This window comes from Oryctolagus cuniculus, chromosome 3, assembly GCF_051225735.1.
Source record: "Oryctolagus cuniculus isolate XC-2025 breed Fujian yellow rabbit chromosome 3, ASM5122573v1, whole genome shotgun sequence".
NCBI classification, from domain to species: Eukaryota; Metazoa; Chordata; class Mammalia; order Lagomorpha; family Leporidae; genus Oryctolagus; species Oryctolagus cuniculus.
Genome location: NC_142869.1, coordinates 136,269,249 through 136,289,097, shown reverse-complemented (window position 1 = coordinate 136,289,097; position 19,849 = coordinate 136,269,249). Strand labels below are relative to the sequence as shown.

At 46.2% G+C, this 19,849-nt stretch overlaps 1 protein-coding gene and 1 non-coding gene across 3 annotated transcripts in view; one reads left to right on the top strand and one right to left on the bottom strand.

Annotated features, from left to right (window-relative positions):
- The window catches only part of SLC26A4 (solute carrier family 26 member 4), a 59,430-nt gene that overhangs the window by 12,797 nt on the left and 26,784 nt on the right, over window positions 1–19,849 (top strand). Inside the window, exons 1-6 of one of the 2 annotated variants that reach the window (XM_089329407.1) lie at window positions 257–394; window positions 1,181–1,291; window positions 3,426–3,607; window positions 4,967–5,131; window positions 15,699–15,851; window positions 15,967–16,049. In XM_089329407.1, the coding sequence (XP_089185533.1) occupies window positions 1,183–1,291; window positions 3,426–3,607; window positions 4,967–5,131; window positions 15,699–15,851; window positions 15,967–16,049 (692 nt within the window). In that variant the 5' untranslated portion in view covers window positions 257–394; window positions 1,181–1,182. Of the gene's footprint in view, window positions 1–256; window positions 395–1,180; window positions 1,292–3,425; window positions 3,608–4,966; window positions 5,132–15,698; window positions 15,852–15,966; window positions 16,050–19,849 lie in introns of those variants that run through there. The other variant, XM_002712039.6, reaches the window with a different exon arrangement.
- Window positions 14,339–14,474, bottom strand: LOC127491914 (small nucleolar RNA SNORA2/SNORA34 family). Its single transcript, XR_007920841.3, has one exon. It is a non-coding gene; the product is annotated as a small nucleolar RNA SNORA2/SNORA34 family (small nucleolar RNA).

The following is a 19,849-nucleotide window of genomic DNA, read 5'->3' as shown; positions in this document are numbered from 1 at the left end:
GCTCCTGGCTTCAGATCGGTCCAGCTCAGCCTCTCAAATAAATAAATAAATAAATAAGATCTTTAAAAAAAAAGAATTATAATATATGAAGGGTAAGTTAGTTAATCACTTCCTTGTTTGAGGGTATTCATTCAATAGATGATTCTGAATGCCTGTAGGCCATGCCATTAGGCTGTTACCGCTTTGGGAAAAGCTATTGTAAATGCAATCCTGGAGTAGTGAGACTTAGTGACGCATGACGTAGTGACGTATGGCGTCGTAGTGACCTATATGACGTAGTAACATATGGCAACACAGTGACGTGTGACGTAGTGACGGAGGCGGTAAAGGGCTTGTTTTCTCTGGCTGTGGGGGAAATGTGGGGAGATAATATGGATTGAGAGGTGCTAACTTGGTAAGTGAGAGTGTTGGAGCAGGGGAAAGTGCATCGTTATCCTGCTGTAACCCGGATGTGCCCTGAGGTGCTGACTTCTCCCTAGCCCTCTGCTGCAGGGCCCAGGGGCTGCTGGCAAAGCCCCGTGGAGGGTTGGCCTCCTTCACCAGGGCGTAGGGTGGTCTGGCCTGTTCCTTGGTGTGGTTGCCGTGTTCTTCTTTCTTTGGACCTAACTTCCCTTCCCTAATCAGGTGCAACAGTGACTCTCCCTGAGAACACAGCAACACTGGGTGTGTGGAACCGGCCTGGGCCTTGGACTGAACTGACCAAGTGTCTTTCTTTATTTTTTTCCCCCTTAAGATTTATTTATTTGAAAAGCAGAGGGACAGAAATAGAGAGATCGTTCCTGGTTCGCTCTCCAAGTGGTCACAATCACCAAGGCTGGGCCAGGCTGAACCCAGGAGCCAGGGAGCTCTGTGGGAGTCTCCCACAGCCAAGGACTTGGGCCACAACACCAGCCCTAACTTAACCAAATTTCTAATCAACATCTGACTTGTGTTTGTGTGTGTGTGTTTTTTTTTTTCCCCACTGATAAAAATCAGTGGCTGGCTGGATTGCTGATGGGTTTGGTCCATGTGAGCAGGTGAGGCGTGCAAATCCTATCACTCCCCGGCTGACTTGGATCAAGGGTCTGCATCGCAGCATAGCCACAGTCTGCAAAATGAGGAGGCCACACAGGACAGGCTGTTGTGTGGAGGACATCTAGGATGCACACCAGTCGGAGAAGCTAACATTTTGTTGTTTCAGGAATGGCGTACGCCCTCCTCGCTGCAGTTCCTCTTGGATATGGTCTCTACTCTGCTTTTTTCCCAATCCTGACGTACTTTATTTTTGGAACATCAAGACACATCTCAGTTGGTAATTATAAGCATGTTTTATGATTATATTTGTTCATATCGGCCTGTACTCTGTGCTTTGTACATCCTGATCTTGTTAATGTCCCCCAGAGAAGTAGGACTTCAGTGTGTGCCTGTTTTTCTTATTCGATGATGTTAGTTTTATAATATGACTCTTTTTGATGAAGAGGAAAAAAATTTAAGGACTAAAACACATCAATTTTAGCATGTTTTAATTTTTAAGAGTTATCTGTTTATTTGAAAGTCAGAATCACAGAGGGAAAGAGAGCTTGATCGTCTATCTGCTGGTTCATTCCCCAAATGGTCGAAACAGCCAGAGCTGGGCCAGGCCAAAGCTAGGAGCCAGGAGCTTCTTTTGGGTCTCCCACGTAGGTGCAGGGGCCAAAAGACTTGGGCCATCTTCTGCTGCTTTCCCAGTTGCACTAGCAGGGAGCTGGATTGGAAGTGGAGCAGCTGGGACTTGAACTGGCACCCCTCTGGGATTCCGGTGCTACAGACAGTGCTACAGGCAGTGACTGCTGTGCCACAGTGTTGGCCCCATGTTTTCATTTTAAAAAATGGGGTTAGTGATGTGACGCAGTGGGTTAAAGCCCTGGCCTGCAGGCCGGCATCCCATGTGGGCAGCGGTTCGAGTCTCTGCTGCTCCACTTCCCAGCCAGCTGCCTGCTGATGTGCCTGGGAAAGCAGCGGAAGATGGTCCAAATGCTTGGGCCCCTGCACCCATCTGGAAGAAGCTCTTGGCTCCTGGCTTCAGATCGGCTCAGCTCTGGCTGTTGCGGCCATCTGGGGAGTGAACCAGGGCATGGAAGACTTCTCTCTGTCTCTACCTCTCTCTGTAACTTTTTCAAATAAATAAAATACATCTTTAAAAAAATTTTAAAATATGATACATTTAACTTCATATTTAGAAAGTGTTGTCTTCCAGAATATAAAGTGACAGGTGAAAAAAGTCACAAGGTCTTTGAAACTAGTGTTTTACTAGATGGATTTAGCCTCCCAAGTTATGCTTGTCAAATACATATTCATTATTTCATTAAAGAGCATACTTATATCAAGTCACTAATATTGGAAGACTGGCAAAATGTTGCCAAAACAGCTTAGAAACTAAGTTTGGCTTTCCTTCTTGGTATTTCTCATAATAGATTTTCCTGCCACTCCTAAAATGTGAATTCTCTTTTGCTATAATGTTCTTGTTAATGAATGCTTTAATGCTATTTTGTAACTGTGACATTTATGCTAGAGATAATTTCGCTCCTCCATCCATCTGCTGGCTAGACATGTCTACCTGAATGAGTCTTGAAACAAATACAACCATCGCCTCTATTCCAGCCCATATCCTTGTGCTTAGCTGTATGCTTCCCAGTAGCTAGCTTATTGCCTTGTCTGAAGGAGGAGGTCAGGACAAGGTTATTGCTTTAAATAACTTCCTTATCTTGGTGCAATAATTAGTGTCAAATGCCTGACTACATGAAGAATATAGAAGTCGATTTTTCTTTTTGATACTGTGTCATTTAGATGTTCTAGATCCCAGGGTTTGGATACTTATTCCTCCCCGTGATAAAGCCATCCCTGACCAAAGGATAGGATTATCATGATGGGTGAAAACATCAGTAGTGATTGAAGCACTTGTTGGAAGAAAAGAGTACTTTAAAAACATACAATTTTCTATTTGACATTAAAAAAAAATACTCTGTCTCGCCAAGAGAAAAAGAACCTATAACACACCTTTGGTCATGTGGGCCCTGTGGTATTGATCAAGGCACTCAGATCAAGATGTTGGGAACTCTAGGAAAGGAATGAGAGTATTTGGCATGAAAACTAGATGGAACAAGTAAAGAATCAACGCCTAGGCTACCTCTGCGGGAAAGCCTTCCTCAAAGCTCCCCATCCCTACCCCAGCCTCCGTGCAGGTGAGGATCACCCAGATGAGGCCATCACCTGCCCACACATCTCTCACGCCCACGGGTGGATCAGGAATGCCTTAAGACATCCAGTTTTTAGTTTGTTTTGTGGACAAGTGATATTTGCCTGGTCACAGGTAACGACTTCACACAGCTGTCTGATCCTATGTAGACTCACTGTGCCTAAACACATGTGGTTAATAATTGATTCATTGATGGAGACTTTCCCCCCAGGACCTTTCCCCGTGGTCAGTTTAATGGTGGGATCTGTTGTTCTGAACATGGCCCCTGATGAACACTTCCTCATACCCGGTAATGGGACCACATCAAACACCACTGTCGTAGACTCTGTCGCTAGAGATGCCGAACGTGTGTTGGTTGCCAGCGCCCTCTCTCTTTTGGTTGGAATCATCCAGGTAATGGGCAGATCCCTTGGTGAGCTTTTTATTTGCAATAATTAACTTAAAGGCATGTAGACTTAAGGATTCCTCTAAAAGCAAAACTAAGCAATTTCCTGGACCCCACAGTTATTTTTTTAAATTGCATTAAAAAAAAAAAGATTTATTTATTTGAAAGGCAAATTACAGATAGAGGGAGAGACAGAGATGCAGAGGGAGAGAGAGGTCTTCCATCCACTGGTTCACTCCACAAACGGCCACAATGGCTGGAGCTGGGTTGATTCGAAGCCAGGAACCAGGAGCTTCTTCTGGGTCTCCCTCGTGGGTGCAGGGACCCAAGGACTTGGTCCATCTGCTACTGCTTTCCCAGGGTGTCAGCAGAGAACTGGACTGGAAGTGGAGCAGCCAGGACCCGAACCATTCATATCGGATGCTGGCATTGCAGACGGCTGCTTCATCAGCTAGGCTACAACACCAGCCCTAAGTTACATTGTTTTAGGTTAGGCGCTAAAATAGTTGGCAAGACTCAACTTATTAAGGCTCACTTGTCATCAAAGTCAGAGGCAGAAAAGTGGCACAGAGGGACATGAGTGATGCATTTGAGGGTGAGAGAAGAGAATGTGTGGGAACCCATAAAGGAGAAAAAGTATTATGCTAAGCAGGCGTATAGGATTTGAAAGACACAGAAATAAGCTACCTGGTTTTGCTTTTTGGAATATGTACATAGAAACACTTTAAGGTTATATTACTCATGGTTTTCCAATGTTAGAGTGGTGGAGGGGAGGGGAGAGGCAGGGCATTAAGAAAATCAAATTTGTTTTCTCCAAGAATTTTTTTTTTCAGATTTATTTATTTGAAAGGCAGAGCTACATGGAGAGAAGGAAGAGATTGATCTTCCATCCGCTAATTGGAAGACAGCTTTAAAAAAAAAAAGATTTTATATATTTATTTGAGAGTCAGAGTTACAGAGAGAGGGAGAGACAGAGAGAAAGGTCTACCATCCACTGGTTCACTCCCCAAATGGCTGCAATGGCCCAAGCTGGGCCAATCCAAAGCCAGGAGCTTCTTCTGTGGGTCTCCCACATATGTGCCGGGGTCCAAGCACTTGGACCATCCTCCACTGCATTCCCAGGCCATTAGCAGGGAGCTGGGTCGGAAGTGGAGCAGCCAGGACTAGAAATGGCACCCATATGGGATGCTGGCACTGCAGGCAGAGGCTTAGCCTACTATGCCAAAGTGCCAGCCCCTTTGCCAAGTATTGTGTGATAGACAGGATACCAGTGTTTTAATTGGTGTTCAGCTGAGCCTGTTTATATTTCCAGAGAGTTGGTTCTTTTCTCAGGCAAGCAGTTAAGCCTTCCTTCCTTCTTTTCCTAGTTGATATTGGGAGGTCTGCAGATTGGATTCATTGTGAGGTACTTGGCGGATCCTCTGGTTGGTGGATTCACAACAGCTGCTGCCTTCCAAGTGCTGGTCTCACAGGTGAAGATCGTCCTCAATGTTTCGACCAAAAACTACAATGGAGTGCTCTCCATCATCTATGTAAGTGTCACGTCTTGCGCCAGGGATGGGTCACTGTTCATCCCAGAAAAAAAAAATCTGTTTTTTCTCTCTTGACCATGACTCTGGGGAACCTATATTCTTCCATGTGTCCTTTGGAAGCCATTGAAAACACTGAAGCCATAGAGTTCGGAACATTTTATTTATTTATTTTTTGAAAGGCAGAGTTACAGTGCACAAGAGAGGTCTTCTATCTTCTGGTTCACTCCTGAAATGGCCACAAAAGCTGGGGCTGGGTCAGGCTGAAACCAGGAGTCTGTTGCTTTTTCCAGGTTTCCTATGTGGGTGTCAGGGACCCATGTGCTTGAGCCGCTGTTTTCCCAAGTGCATTGGCAGGGAGCTGCATCAGGAGAGCTGGCGCCTATGTGGGATGCAGGCAACACAGGCAACAGCTTAACCCACCACAACACTGGCCCCTTGGAACATTGAAGATAGCAGATTTTGCAAATCATTGCCCTTAATGGGTCATAATGGTTTTGCAAATATCACTGCACTTAAAAATGTTAATGTCAGCAAAGTGGCACAATGAAGTAAAGACCAGTGTGACAGTGCAATAGACTTGAGTTCTAGTCTCAGCTTTGCGTCTGACAGTCTGAGTGACCTTGGTTACTCTGTAGTGGGTGGTGGCTAAAAGGTCAGGCTTAGAGCAGGATGCACCAGTATCTAAATTTGGACTCTTCTGCTACTAGCATGTAAGCAAAGCACTGTGCCTCAGTTCCCTTCTCTGTGCAATAGGATCTACCTGGTTGTATTAAATAAAAACAAACAGTGGGGCTGGCACTATGGCACAGCCAGGTAAAGCCCTGACCTGAAGCACCAGCATCTCATATGGGCGCCGGTTCTAGTCCTGGCTGCTCCTCTTCCAATCCAGCTCTCTGCTATGGCCTGGGAAAGCAGTAGAAGATGGCCCAAGTCCTTGGGCCCCTGCCCCCATGTGGGAGACCCAGAAGAAGCTCCTGTCTTCGGATTGGTGCAGCTTCAGCCGTTGCAGCCATCTGGGGAGTGAACCAGTGGATGGAAGACCTCTCTCTCTGTCTCTATCTCTCTCTGTAACTCTGTCTTTCAAATAAATAAAATAAAATCTAAAAAAAAAAAACAAAAAAAAAAAAAAAAAAAAAACACAAAAAACAGACAAGGACCCCACAGCCCAGATACTGGCACATAATAAGTATTCAAAAAAGTTCTTTTGAAATTGCGATTTTTTAAAAAGATTTATTCCGTGTATTTGAAAGGCAGAGTTATAGAAAGAAAGAGGGAAATACACAAGCACACACACACACACACACACAGATATCTTCCACCCCCTGGTTCACTCTCCAAGTAGCTGCAACAGCTAGGGCTGAGCTAGACCAAAGCCTGGAGCCAGGAACCTCTTCCAGTTCTCCCAAGCAGGTGCAGGGACTCAAACACATAGGCCATCTTCAGCTTTCCCAGGCCCATTATTAGTAGGGGGCTGGATCAGAAGGGTAGCAGCTGGACTCGAACTGGAGCCTACATGGGATGCTGGCTTCACAGGCAGCAGCTTTACCTGCTATGCTGCAATGTTGTTCCCATTATTTCTTTTTTTTTTTAAATTTACTTATTGATTTGAAAGGCAGAGCATCAGAGAGAGAAATGGAGAGAGAGAGAGAGAGGGAGAGAGAGAGAGAGAAAGAGAGAGAGATCTTCCATCTACTGGTTCAGTCCCCAAATGGCCATGACAACCAGGGCTGGGCTAGGCCAAAGTCAGGAGCCAGGAACTCCATCCAAGACTTCCCCACGAGTGGCAGGGACAGAAGCACTTGGGCCATCTTCCGTCTACCCAGGCACATTAGCAAGGAGCTGGATTGAAAGCAGAGCAGCCAGGACTGGAAGCAGCACTCTGATAGGGGATGCCAGTGTTTTTAGTGGCAGTTTAGCCCATTGCACCATACCATGGGTCCCTGAAATTGTTATTTCAGGGCTTCTTGACTTTGTTATCAGTAAAATGAAACGATCGGTGGTGTATCTCTAAAGCCCTAACCATAAGAGTCCACAAAATGCATGATGTAAATGTCTCAGCAATTATAGAAGAAAAGGAACATTAGATTCAGGGATGACTCAACATGCAAAAGAGATGCAAAAGAAGGGTGGTGCACGTACTAATTAGATCTGAAAAAGTTCTTGGATTTAGATGTATGTTCTTGGAAAATGGTGATAATAGCAACATGATGTCACCCTAGCTTGGAGGGAATGATACTACACAAAAATAGTCTGCCCACAATAAGACTGGGACTTGAGTCCTTTGTTGACCCACGTGTTGGCTTCTAAAACAATGTAAGGCCAGGCACACACACAAGAATTGGCGAGGTTGTCAGGAATTTCCTAACAGTGCCGCAAGCCCACGTAACTGCATCCATTCAACACTTACTACCAAGTGCTTACTGTAGTTCAGGTACTATGCTCAGCAGTGGAAAAAGACAGGGGAGGAGAATCAAACAATGATGATCTTGGACTTGGAACTTCAACAGACTTCAGTTGGAGTTTTGGTTCTGCCCATGCTACCCATGAGACTTTGAGCATGGTACACTTCATTCCGCTGAGCCTTTGTGTCTGCAATTGCAAAATAGTAACTACTTCTGTTATTGTGAGGATTAAAAGAGAAAATTTGCACAAGGTACTTAGCACAGTATTGGATACTTAGTAATATCTTAGTTTACCATTATTTTCAGTATCACAGATCTCAGAGCTTGCACTCCCCAGAGACCCAGCCAATTAGAAGGCATTAGAGGCCGGCGCCGCGGCTCACTAGGCTAATCCTCTGTCTAGCAGCGCCGGCACACCGGGTTCTAGTCCCGGTCGGGGCGCCAGATTCTGTCCCGGTTGCCCCTCTTCCAGGCCAGCCCTCTGCTGTGGCCAGGGAGTGCAGTGGAGGATGGCCCAGGTGCTTGGGCCCTGCACCCCATGGGAGACCAGGAAAAGCACCTGGCTCCTGGCTCCTGCCATCGGATCAGCGCGGTGCGCCGGCCGCAGCGCGCCGGCCGCGGCGGCCATTGGAGGGTGAACCAACGGCAAAGGAAGACCTTTCTCTCTGTCTCTCTCTCTCTCTCACTGTCCACTCTGCCTGTCAAAAAAAAAAAAAAAAAAAAAAAAAGGCATTAGAACAGGCTATTGGTTAATTCTGCATTGTTTCAGCCTGCCTGCCTGCCTGCCTGCCTGCCTTCCTTCCTTTCTGACAGGTAGAGTTAGTGAGAGAGAGAGAAACACAGAGAAAGGTCTTCCTTCCGTTGGTTCACCCCCCAAATGGCCGCTACGGCCGGAGCTACGCCGATCCAAAGTCAGGAGTCAGGTGCTTCCTCCTGGTCTCCCATGAGGGTGCAGGGGCCCAAGCATTTGGGCCATCCTTCACTGCTCTCCCAGGCCATAGCAGAGAGCTGGCCTGGAAGAGGAGCAACTGGGACAAAACCAGTGCCCCAACCGGGACTAGAACCCAGAGTAACGGCACCGCAGGTGGAGGATTAGCCTAGTGAGCCCCGGCGCCGGCATGTTTCAGCCATTCTTTATTTTCCCCCTCCTACCAAGTCCTCAGTTCTCTCTGAGACTTTCAGAGTACCTTATTCTGAGAAGCTATGCCACTTTTATTGCCGCTGACATATTTTGCTTTACTTGGTTTCATACTTAACCCAATGATTCCTTCATTCCTTCATTGTCATCCATCCATCCATCCATCCATCCATCCCTCCATCCAGTAAATATTTGTTAAATGCCAAGCATTGTTCACTCCCTAAACAAACCCACTACTTCTTGAACCCATTGAGATACTTCTTACCAAGTGGACTCACTTCTTTGTGCAAACATTGCTAGGCCTGTTTCTACGTAAATCACAGAAGGCCCAGGCCAATGGTCTTGGCCACTGATGCATGCTGAAGAGCAGGTAGAATCTTGTTTGGTCTCCCAGGATATGTCCAAGAAGAAACTTGTCACAAGTGATTGCATTTTGACAGGGACAAAAGTGACCAGAAAACACTAAAGCAAGATCAAAACGATTGGCTTTTCATTTTAATTTTAAATTGAATTGTATTTGAAAGGCAGTGAGACAGAGAAATATCCTCCATCCACTGATTCACTCTCCAAATGCCTGCAACAGCCGGGGTTAGTTAGGCCAGGTTAAAGTTGGGTGCCTGGAACCCAATCCAGTTCTTCCACTTGGGAAGTAGGGATCCAACTACTTGAGCCATTATCTGCTGCCTCCTAGGGTGCACATTAGCAAAGTGAGCAGAGGCCAGACCTGACTGTAGGCACTCCCATGTGGGACACAAGTATCCCAAGTAGCATCGTTACTGCTGCACCAAATGCCTACCTCATCAAACGCAGTTGCTAGGGGACTTCTTTCCTGTTGACTACTACTCTTGAAGTCCCAGTTTAGTGTGTGTCATAGGATTTTTTTTAAATAGGCTTTATTTCTTAGAGAAGTTGTAGGCTGACAGCAAAACTGAACAGGAAATGCAGAGTGTTCCCATCTATCCCCTGTCTGACCCACAGTGCCACAGCCAACATCCCTCATCACACCAGCATGCAGCATTAGTTAACAGCTGATGAGCTGACTGTCTCAGAATTCTGCAGGGAATTCCTCCCAGGCCAGCCAAGTTGCATGAAGGTGTTCTACTCATCCCTGCATAAGCTGGTGAATACCAGCTTTCCTTTCTGGAAAGAAAGATTAGGTAGGTCTGGAAATGACTGCAGAAAAGTTGCATGAGTCACTTGGTCCCTGAAGAGAGGATTTTGTTTAGGACCTCACTGTTGCACTCCTTCATGAAAGAATCCTTCAACAGGTGCAGAGAAGTGGTCGATTTCTTGAGGAAAGACCGTACAATTGTTGGAAGAGACTTTGCCTTCAGTATAGTTCATATTGTCCATATTGTAAGGTGTTGTCCCTTGGTTTGTCTTATCCTCTTCAACCAAGGAGCTACTGGCAATTGGAAATAGTCAATACAAAGAACTGAAAGAGGAGACATTAGAAAGAAAAGGCTCTAATTCACAGATGCCAGGGATGCTGCGTATAGAATGCAGAAGGGGGACTGGCAGGGAGTTAGCAATGTCCTTGGGTAGGCATTTGGCCCAGCAGTTGACCTGCTGCTGGATGCCTGCAAACCCTGTTAGAGTGCCTGGATGGAGTCCTGGATGTGCTTCCAACTCCAGCTTCTTGCTAATGAGTCCCTGGGAGACAGCAGGTGATGGCTCAGGCATTTAGGTCCCTGCTGTCCACTTGGGATACCGAGATTGAGTTCCAGACTCTTGGCTTAGGTCTGGCCAAGCCCTTGTAGTTGTGGGCATTTGGAGAGTGAACCTGTGATAGGAGCTCTGTCTGTCAAAAAAATAAATTTTGGGGCCGGCACTGTGGCGCAGTGGGTTAAAGCTTCGGTCTGCAGCACCGACATCCCATATGGGTGCCGGTTCAAGTCCCAGCTGCTCCATTTCTGATCCAGCTCCCTGCTAATGCATCTGGGAAAGCAGCAGAGGATGGCCCAAGTCCTTAGGCCCTCGCACCCCTGTGAGAGACCCAGAAGAAGTCCTGGCTCCTGGCTTCAGATCAGCTCAGTTCCGATCGTTGCGGCCATTTGGCAAGTGAACCAGTGGATGGAAGTCCTTTCTCTCTGTCTCTACCTCTCTGTAACTGTGTCTTTCAAATAAATAAAATAAATCTTTAAAAAATAATAAAATAAATTTTAAAAATTTATAAATAATTCACAAAGAAATGGTAATACTCTTGATACTATCATACAGCTACTCAATCTAAAGAAAATCCCACAGTACACTTAAGAGTGACTGTGTCGGGGCAAGCAGGCAAACCTGCCACCTGCGACACTGGCATCCCCTGTGGGCGCTGGTTTGCATCCTGGCTGCTCCACTTCCAATCCAACTCCATGTTAATGCACCTGGGAAAGCAGCAGAAGATGGCCCAATTATTTGGCCCCTTCCACCCACTTCATCTGGGAGACCCAGGTGAAGCTCCTGGATCCTGGCTTCAGCCTGGTCCTGTCTGGGCCTTTGCAGCCATTTGGGGAGTGAACCAGCAGAGGGAGGATACCACTCTCCCTTTCTCACCCTCTTTCTCTGTAACTCTGCCTTTCAAATAAATGGTTCACCTTGCTGGGCAAGGAAGCTCTCTTCACTCGCTTACTAAATTGATGCCAGCTGCTTCATTTCTTCCCGTAATGAGGGAGAAGACCAAGTTGAAAAGTTTGCCCAAAGGTAACAGTTTTGAAAGCTGCCACTAAGCCTGATAGGATTTGACAAAGAAGCTAACACGCACGTTAAGGGTTGACCTCTACATGTACCACATATCTGATAGAGGGAGATGCCTGACAGTCCAGATAAGATGAACTGAAATTCAGCTCCAAAAGTTAACTGAGAAACTTCCTTCCAGGCAACGATCGTTAAGCATAATTTGCAAGAACAAAGAAATCATTTAGATGAAATGGTCCTAAGTCCTCCCAACACAGTAGGAAGTGTGACAAATGATAACACCCATGATAGAAAATCTCAAGATCATGACTTGAATAACAGTGTGCTAAGCCAAAATAGAGAATTGTGTGTGTGTCCATATTTCACACATATTTTAGTATTTTAATAGTAAACTAAATTGGAATTATTTTTGGTGTACTTCTTAGGGTCTCATTTCTGTATATTTGAGTTTAATCTATTTCAGTTTATATGAAATACTTTTATTTTTTTAAGTTTCTTTTTTTATATTTTATTTTATTTAATGAACATAAATTTCCAAAGTACAGCTTATGGATTACAATAGCTTTCCCCCCCCCATAACTTCCCTCCCACCCACAACACTCCCCTCTCCCACTCCCTCTCCTCTTCCATTCACATCAAGATTAATTTTCAATTATCTCTGTATACAGAAGATCAATTTAGCATATATTAAGTAAAGATTTCCACAGTTTACACCCACACAGAAACACAAAGTGTAAAATACTATTTGAGTACTAGTTATAGCATTAATTAAACACCTGAGAGTAATTGTGTGAAATACTTTTATTTCTATATAGGTTCAACTTTCTACTGTAGAACTCTTGATGAGATTCTGAATGATAATATGTAGGCAGCTAATATATACCTTATATTTATGTATTATATATAACATATTTAATATATAATGCCTTGCTTTCTGCAATTATGCATTTGCCTTGGTTGTTGAAATTATCTAAAATAAACTGATTTTGTTTTTTTGCAGCTCATGAAGCTTTTTTTTTTTTTTTGGACAGAGTGGACAGTGAGAGAAAGAGACAGAGAGAAAGGTATTCCTTTGCCGTTGGTTCACCCTCCAATGGCCGCCGTGGCCGGCGTGCTGCGGCCAGCGCACCGCGCTGATCCGATGGGAGGAGCCAGGTGCTTTTCCTGGTCTCCCATGGGGTGCAGGGCCCAAGCACTTGGGCCATCCTCCACTGCACTCCCGGGCCACAGCAGAGAGCTGGCCTGGAAGAGGGGCAACCGGGACAGAATCCGGCTCCCCGACTGGGACTAGAACCCGGTGTGCCGGTGCCGCAGGTGGAGGATTAGCCTAGAGAGCCGCGGTGCCGGCCTCATGAAGCATTTTTAATACACAAAAGATGCTTTCTATTCAAAGATCTGACTGTCATAGATTGAAAATCCTAGAGAAATCACATATAAAAAGGTTTCTGTGATTGATATAATCCTTCTAAAAGTTTTATGATTTTGCTTGAATTTTTTATTTTGAGTTGAAAAGTAAACTTTTGCTATAGAAAATTTATAAAAACAGTATACCTAGCTCACGAATTATTAACTAAGTATCTGATTGATTAATAATTAAATGTAAAAGGGTCAAACAGCCATCATTATCTTCAGGCCTCCAAGGCAGATGGGGCTATTCTTTCTGTGTTTAGATGTCCTGAGTTGTTGTTACTGCTTGTGGTGGTTTCCCTACCTTCTCTTCCTCCCTGCTGTGCCCTGCTCCATTAGCTGTCAGTGTCTATGCCTCTAGCTACTTTCTTTTTTTTTTAAGATTTATTTATTTATTTGAAAGTCAGAGTTACACAGAGAGAGGAGAGGCAGAGAGAGAGAGAGAGGTCTTCCATCTGATGGTTCACTCCCCAGATGGCCGCAATGGTAGGAGCTATGTCGATCCAAAGCCAGGAGCGTCTTCCGGGTCTCCCACGTGGGTGCAGGGCCCAAGGACTTGGGCCATCTGCTACTGCTTTCCCAGGCCATAGCAGAGAGCTGGACAGGAAGTGGAGCAGCCAGGTCTCAAACCGGCGCCCATATGGGATGCCGGCACTTCAGGCCAGGGCGTTAACCCACTGCGCCATAGCGCTGGCCCCAGCCTCTAGCTACTTTCAGCAACTCTGGAAAGCAAGTAAAGTAAATCTGTAGTGTTGGGTTAAGCAAAAGAGCAAAAATATCCCCCACTGAAAGGCCAAGAGGCTGCCAACAAGTTAGATGCCTGACCTCTAGTAGTCCAAGCTCTTTGTTGTTGTTGTTGTTTTTTGACAGGCAGAGTTAGACAGTGAGAGAGAGACAGACAGAGAGAAAGGTCTTCCTTCCATTGGTTCACCCCCACAAATGGCTGCTACGTGCGGCACACTGTGCCAATCCGATGCCAGGAACCAGGTGCTTCCTCCTGGTCTCCCATGTGGATACAGGGCCCAAGGACTTGGGCCATCCTCCACTGCACTCCCAGGCCACAGCAGAGAGCTGGACTGGAAGAGGAGCAACCAGGACAGAAGCAGCACCCCAACCGGGACTAGAACCCGGAGTGCCGGCACTGCGGGTGGAGGATTAGCCTAGTGAGCCGTGGTGCTGGCCAGTCTAAGCGCTTTGTGCAACGCAGTTTGCTTGCATGGTAACTTCACTGTCTCCTATTTCCTAAATTTTTTTAAGAGATTTGTTAGTTTGAAAAGGTAGAGTGACAGAGAGAGAGAGAGAGATGATATCTTCCATCCACTGGTTCACTCCCCAGATGGCTGCAACAGCCACAGCCAGGGTTAGGCCTAGCCAAAGCCAGGAACTCCATCCAAGTTAGCCATGTGGTGCTGGGGTGGGGGAGTGGGGGACAAAGACCCAACCATTTGGGCCATCCTCTACTGCCTTCCCACATGCATTAGCAGGGAGGTGGATGCCAGTGTTGTGAGTGGTGGCTTCACCCCACTGGGTGACGATGCTGGCAGCTCTGTGTCCCTTCCTCTTATTTTTCCCCACATGGTTTGTGTCTTCCAAATCAAATAGCCATTCTCTGCTGAGGTTCCAGAATAGCCAGCAGACCACAGAAAGACAGCATTTAGGCCTCCACTTGAAACCGACAGCTGTAGTGTAACTGCTGGTCTGCAGTCAAGGCCACTCTTTCCTTTTTTTTTTTTTTTTTAATTAATTTATTTATTTATTTTAACAGGCAGAGTGGACAGTGAGAGAGAGAGACAGAGAGAAAGGTCTTCCTTTTTGCCGTTGGTTCACCCTCCAATGGCCTCCGCGGCTGGCGCGCTGCGGCCGGCGCACCGCGCTGATCCGATGGCAGGAGCCAGGAGCCAGGTGCTTCTCCTGGTCTCCCATGGGGTGCAGGGCCCAAGCACCTGGGCCATCCTCCACTGCACTCCCTGGCCACAGCAGAGAGCTGGCCTGGAAGAGGGGCAACCGGGACAGAATCTGGCGCCCCAACCGGGACTAGAACCCGGTGTGCCGGCGCCACTAGGTGGAGGATTAGCCTAGTGAGCCGCGGCGCCGGCTCACTCTTTCCTTTATCCTTGAATGTGTCCCATAGAGTTGAGGTTCCTGGTAAACCAACTCCTAGATGAGATTACTTAATGTGTTGTGTAGTTGCTACCAGGTTGGCATTGTCATTACCTTCAGAGTTCTTCATCTGTAAAAATCAGTAAGTTCCATGTTATAAACTATAAGATTCTCCATTTGTGTATCGTCACATAAAAATATGTCTATAAAAAGAGTCACTCAAAGAAAAGTAAACTTCTTTTGGAGATTACTCATCTCAAAGAATTGAGCTATATCTTTTTTGTTTATTTAAACATTTATTTATTTGAAAGAATTACAGAGAGGAAGAGACCTTCCATCTGCTAGTTCACTCCCCAGTTGGCCACAATGGTCAGGGCTGGGCCAAGCTGAAGCCAGGAGCCAGGAGCTTCATCTGGGTCTCCCATGTGGGCCGTCCTCCATTTCATTTCCCAGGCCATTAGCAGGGAGCGGATCAGAAAGTGGAGAGGCTGGGACTCGAACTCACTATGCCACAGCACTGGCCCCTTAATTCTATTTTTTTTTTGTGACCTTTTTGATGTCCCCTTGTGTGTGTTTGTGTGCATGTGTGTGTGTGTGTGTGTGTGAGAGAGAGAGAGAGGGATTGAGAGGAGAGAGAGAGAGAGAGTTGAAGAGATGGCATGTACTTCATGGTCTTTATATTAACCAACATTTTTGTGTGTGTGTGATTTTACATGACACTGCCAAGTATTGTTTAATGATGATATCATGGTTTTTATGTGGGAAGGTTTGCATGAGAATTGATTTTTGGGTGTGTCTGTGTAGCAGGAAATATATCAAACCTTTTTTCCTTTTACAGACTCTGATTGAAATTTTTCAAAATATTCGTGATACCAATATCGCAGATTTAATTGCTGGATTACTCACCATTGTTATCTGTATGGCAGTGAAGGAGATAAACGATCGATTTAAACACAAAATTCCAGTCCCAATTCCTATAGAAGTAATTGTGGTAAGTAGAATATGTAGTGAGGACATTCAACAGCAATTAGATTGAGAAGCAAGGAATTACTTTAACCCAGTGGAGTTTTCTGTTCCTTTTTGCAACTTCTTTTGTTTTATTTCAGACAATAATTGCCACTGCCATTTCCTATGGAGCCAACTTAGAAAAAAATTACAATGCTGGCATTGTTAAATCGATCCCCAGGGGGTGAGTATGGGTCTCCCCTTAGCTGATACAAATGTATGGGTCAGTGCTTTCTGGTTAAATGAAATCTTCTGTTGCAAGCTTCACTCCACAGGTGCTCCTCAAAAGGCCTTTGGCAGGTGATCTTGAGGAAATAGCCATTTGTGCAAACCATCAGTATGTGCAGATAAAGTCCAAGGCATCTTTTTTTAATATTAAAAAAAAAAAAGCCCCTATATGCTTTCTCTTTTCTTCTTCCTTTTTAAACAGTGTAGCAGGACGTGTCCAATTCACCTTAGATCCTGACTTAAACTCATTTATGTCATTACCATACAGTACAAATAGCATCCTGATTACTAACACTGAGTGCACTGTGATCAGTCTGCCCAAGAGACTGGCGAAATCCGCCCTAAATCCTTCACCAGTTCGTTGAACCCATCTTAGATAATGATTATCTCACTGGTAGCTATCAATAAAGTCCATTATCTTCAAGGGGAGTTTTATATGTTTGGTAGTTAGGGGAAGTAGAAGAGCAAAAGACCAAGGTCCTGTGTCCTTCTCAGCCACCAGCTAGTTTCATGGCGTGGGAGGTTCTCCTGTAAACAAGGGAGACAAGAGCCTCCACTGCAGCTCGTTGTGCAACTCCAAGGGGACTCTGTCCTGGATCCGCAGGGTGACACACTGGACTACGCTATGACTTCACCCTGCGGCTTCCAAAGGAAGGCAAGGTGTTTATTTTATGTGTGACTTTTTTATGGCCAGACTTGGGATGGGTCTCCCCACCCTTGACGCTAGCGGAAGGTTCTTGTGTCAGTCTTCATTTTTCTATGCTTTTTAAAGACACTCCTCAGACAAGCTTATTTCTTTGGCTTATTCCTACTTGATTAATCCTAACTATTTCTTCTTGTTCTTTTAAACTATTTATTTATTTAAAGGCAGAGTTACAGAGAGAGAAAGGGAGAAGACAGAGAAAGATCGTCCATCTGCTGGTTCACTCCTCAACCAGCCTCAATGGCCAGGAATGGGCCAGATCAAAGCCAGGAGCCACTGGCTTTTTGCAAGTCTCCCACATAGGTGTAGGGGCCCAAGCACTTGAGCCATCTTCTTCTACTTTCCCAGGTACATCAGCAAGGAGCTGGCTGGGAAGTGCAGCAGCGGGGACTTGAACCAGTGCTCACATGGGATGTCAGCGTCACAGGCGATGGCATAATCTGCTTTGTCACAATGCCAGCCCCATGTTTCTTATAATATATATCATCCTTGATACTGTTTCTGAAATTTACCTTTTAGTAAGAGTCCCAAGACCCTTTTAAACACAGATTTCTGGCCCATACATCAAACCTGTTGAAGTGGGCTTTCCAGAGGAGAGGCCTGGGAATTAGCATTGTCCAAAAGTGCCTCAGTTTTTTTTTTTTTTTTTAAGGTTTATTTATTTGAGGTAGAGTTACAGACAGAGAGAGGGAGAAACAGAGTGAGAGAGAGAGAGAGAGAGAGAGAGATCTTCCATCCACTGGTTCATTCCCCAAATAGCCGCAATGGCTGGAGCTGGGCTGATCTGAAACCAGGAGCTTCCTTGGGGTCTCCCACATGGATGCAGGGGCCTAAGCACTTGCCATCTTCCACTGCCTTCTCAGGCCACAAGCAGAGAGCTGGATCAGAAGAAGAGCAGCTGGGACACAAACTGGTACCCATATGGGATGCCAGTGCCACAAACGGATGCTTAGCCTACTGTGCCACAGTGCCAACCCCTCAAGTGATTCTCATCATCAGTAGGGTCTGTATGTCCATAAGATCAGTATTTCCATAGTGAATTCTAATGCTGGGAGCAACTGAATGATAAGAGATGCAGTGTGGTTCACTCTAACCATTAGACTGAGTAGTTACAATTACAGAAACAAGTGTTTCATGGATCCTGCTGTCATAAGTTATAGGTAGTCCACATCACACCCCCACCCCATAAATCCATGTTCCACTAACTGATTTAGAGACCATCCTTTGCTACCCCAAGCCATCTCCCTGGCCCTCTTCAGGGCTGTCCTGGCTGCTCCCCTCCTGAGCAGGGGCCACTAGCCTGTGGCCCTGGGCCAAGTCAAGTTGAATCTTCTGGTATCACCTCTTGATCAGCTTCCATTACTGCTTGGGCCCAGGGCCGCCAGCTTCTCTGTAAAGCAGCGGCGCCATCGGTGTTGTTCAGGTCTGTCTCCCTGGTGCAGGCCTCACCTCACCAGCAGGCTCTCAGAGCGTATTAGTGGAAGGGATCCAAAGCTCGAGCCTGTGTCATCATCCTGAGCAAACCACAAGAAAGGCCTTTGTTCTCTGATCTCGCCTGGTGGCACAAAACAATTCTAAGGGTGTTAAGAAGCATGCAAGAGAACAGGTGGTGTGGAGAGACTGGAGACGAGCAAAGGAAAGCAGAATGTCACTGTGGCCGCAGTGAGGACAAGGAAAGGGAGAGGGGTAGGTAGAGAGACTGACATCAACCCTTTCATCTCCTCCCTGCTTCAGTCCTCCAGTCTGCCTGCTGCTGTTGGCAGCTTCCTTCTGTCGGATGGAGAGTCAGGAACCTACACTGGGATTGCTCTGTCCCCAGAAATGATGTCCTGTAAGACAGCCCAACACAGACTCCATGCCATTCACTTTCTGACCTGGTGAAAACATGTAACTTCTTGGGGATGGTGTTTAGTGTTTAGTTAAGGTGCTGGTTAAGACATCCACATCCGGGGGCTGGCACTGTGGCATAGTGGCTGAAGCTGCCGCCTTCAGTGCTGGCATCCCATATGGGCACCGGTTCGAGTCCCGGCTGTTCCACTTCCGATCCAGCTCTCTGCTATGGCCTGGGAAAGCAGTAGAAGATGGCCAGAGTCCTTGGGCCCGTTCACCTGTGTGGGAGACCCAGAGGAAGCTCCTGGCTCCTGGCTTTGGGTCAGCGCAGCTCTGGCTATTGCGGCCAATTGGGGAGTGGACCATCCAATGGAAGACCCACCCCCTCTGTAACCCTGACTTTCAAATAAATAAGTAAATCTTTAAAAAAAAAAAGACACCCACATCCAGATCTGATTGTTTGGGTCTATTCCCAGTTCTTTCCCCTAACTCCTGCTTCCTGCCAATGTAGACCCTGGAAGGCAGTGGTGATGGCTCGAGTAATTGGGTAACTGCCATTTGTGGGAGACCAGGATGGAGTCCCCAGCTCCTGGCTTGAGTCCCTAGGCCTGCCTGCCCTTCCTTTCCTTCTTTCTTTCCATCTGTCTGTCTTTCACTTTCAGATTTATATTATTTATGAAAGGCAATTGACAGAGAGAGGGAGGAAGAGACAGAGATATTTCCATCCATGGGTTCGTGGCTGGACCAGGCTGAAGCCAGAAGCCAGGAACTCCATCCCAGTCTCCCGCATGGTTAGCAGGGATCCAAGTTTTCATAAGCACACTAGCAGGGAGCTGAATCAGAAGCAGAGCAGCCAGGTCTTCAATGAGCACTTCAATATGGGATGCACGCATCCCAGGTGGAGGCTTAACCTGCTGCACCACAATGCTGGCCCCTGATGTCTTCATTTCCTAGGCTCTCTTCTTACGGCATCGTGTGTGTGTGTGTGTGTGTGTGTGTGTGTATCTTAATCCACAGTAAGAACTGTCTTGTCTTCTAAATTGTTAATCCCCACTCTCACTCTGTCCTGTCTCATCTCTGAGTACACCAGTGACTAGTGCTCGCATCACTGGTGACAAGATTCCTCTTGTCATCACATGTAATACCTTGTTTTTAAAGTGATATGCATTGCAGTTGTACTTTAAAGTGTGATGTGGAGTGGGTTGAGGGGTGGGGCATTAAGC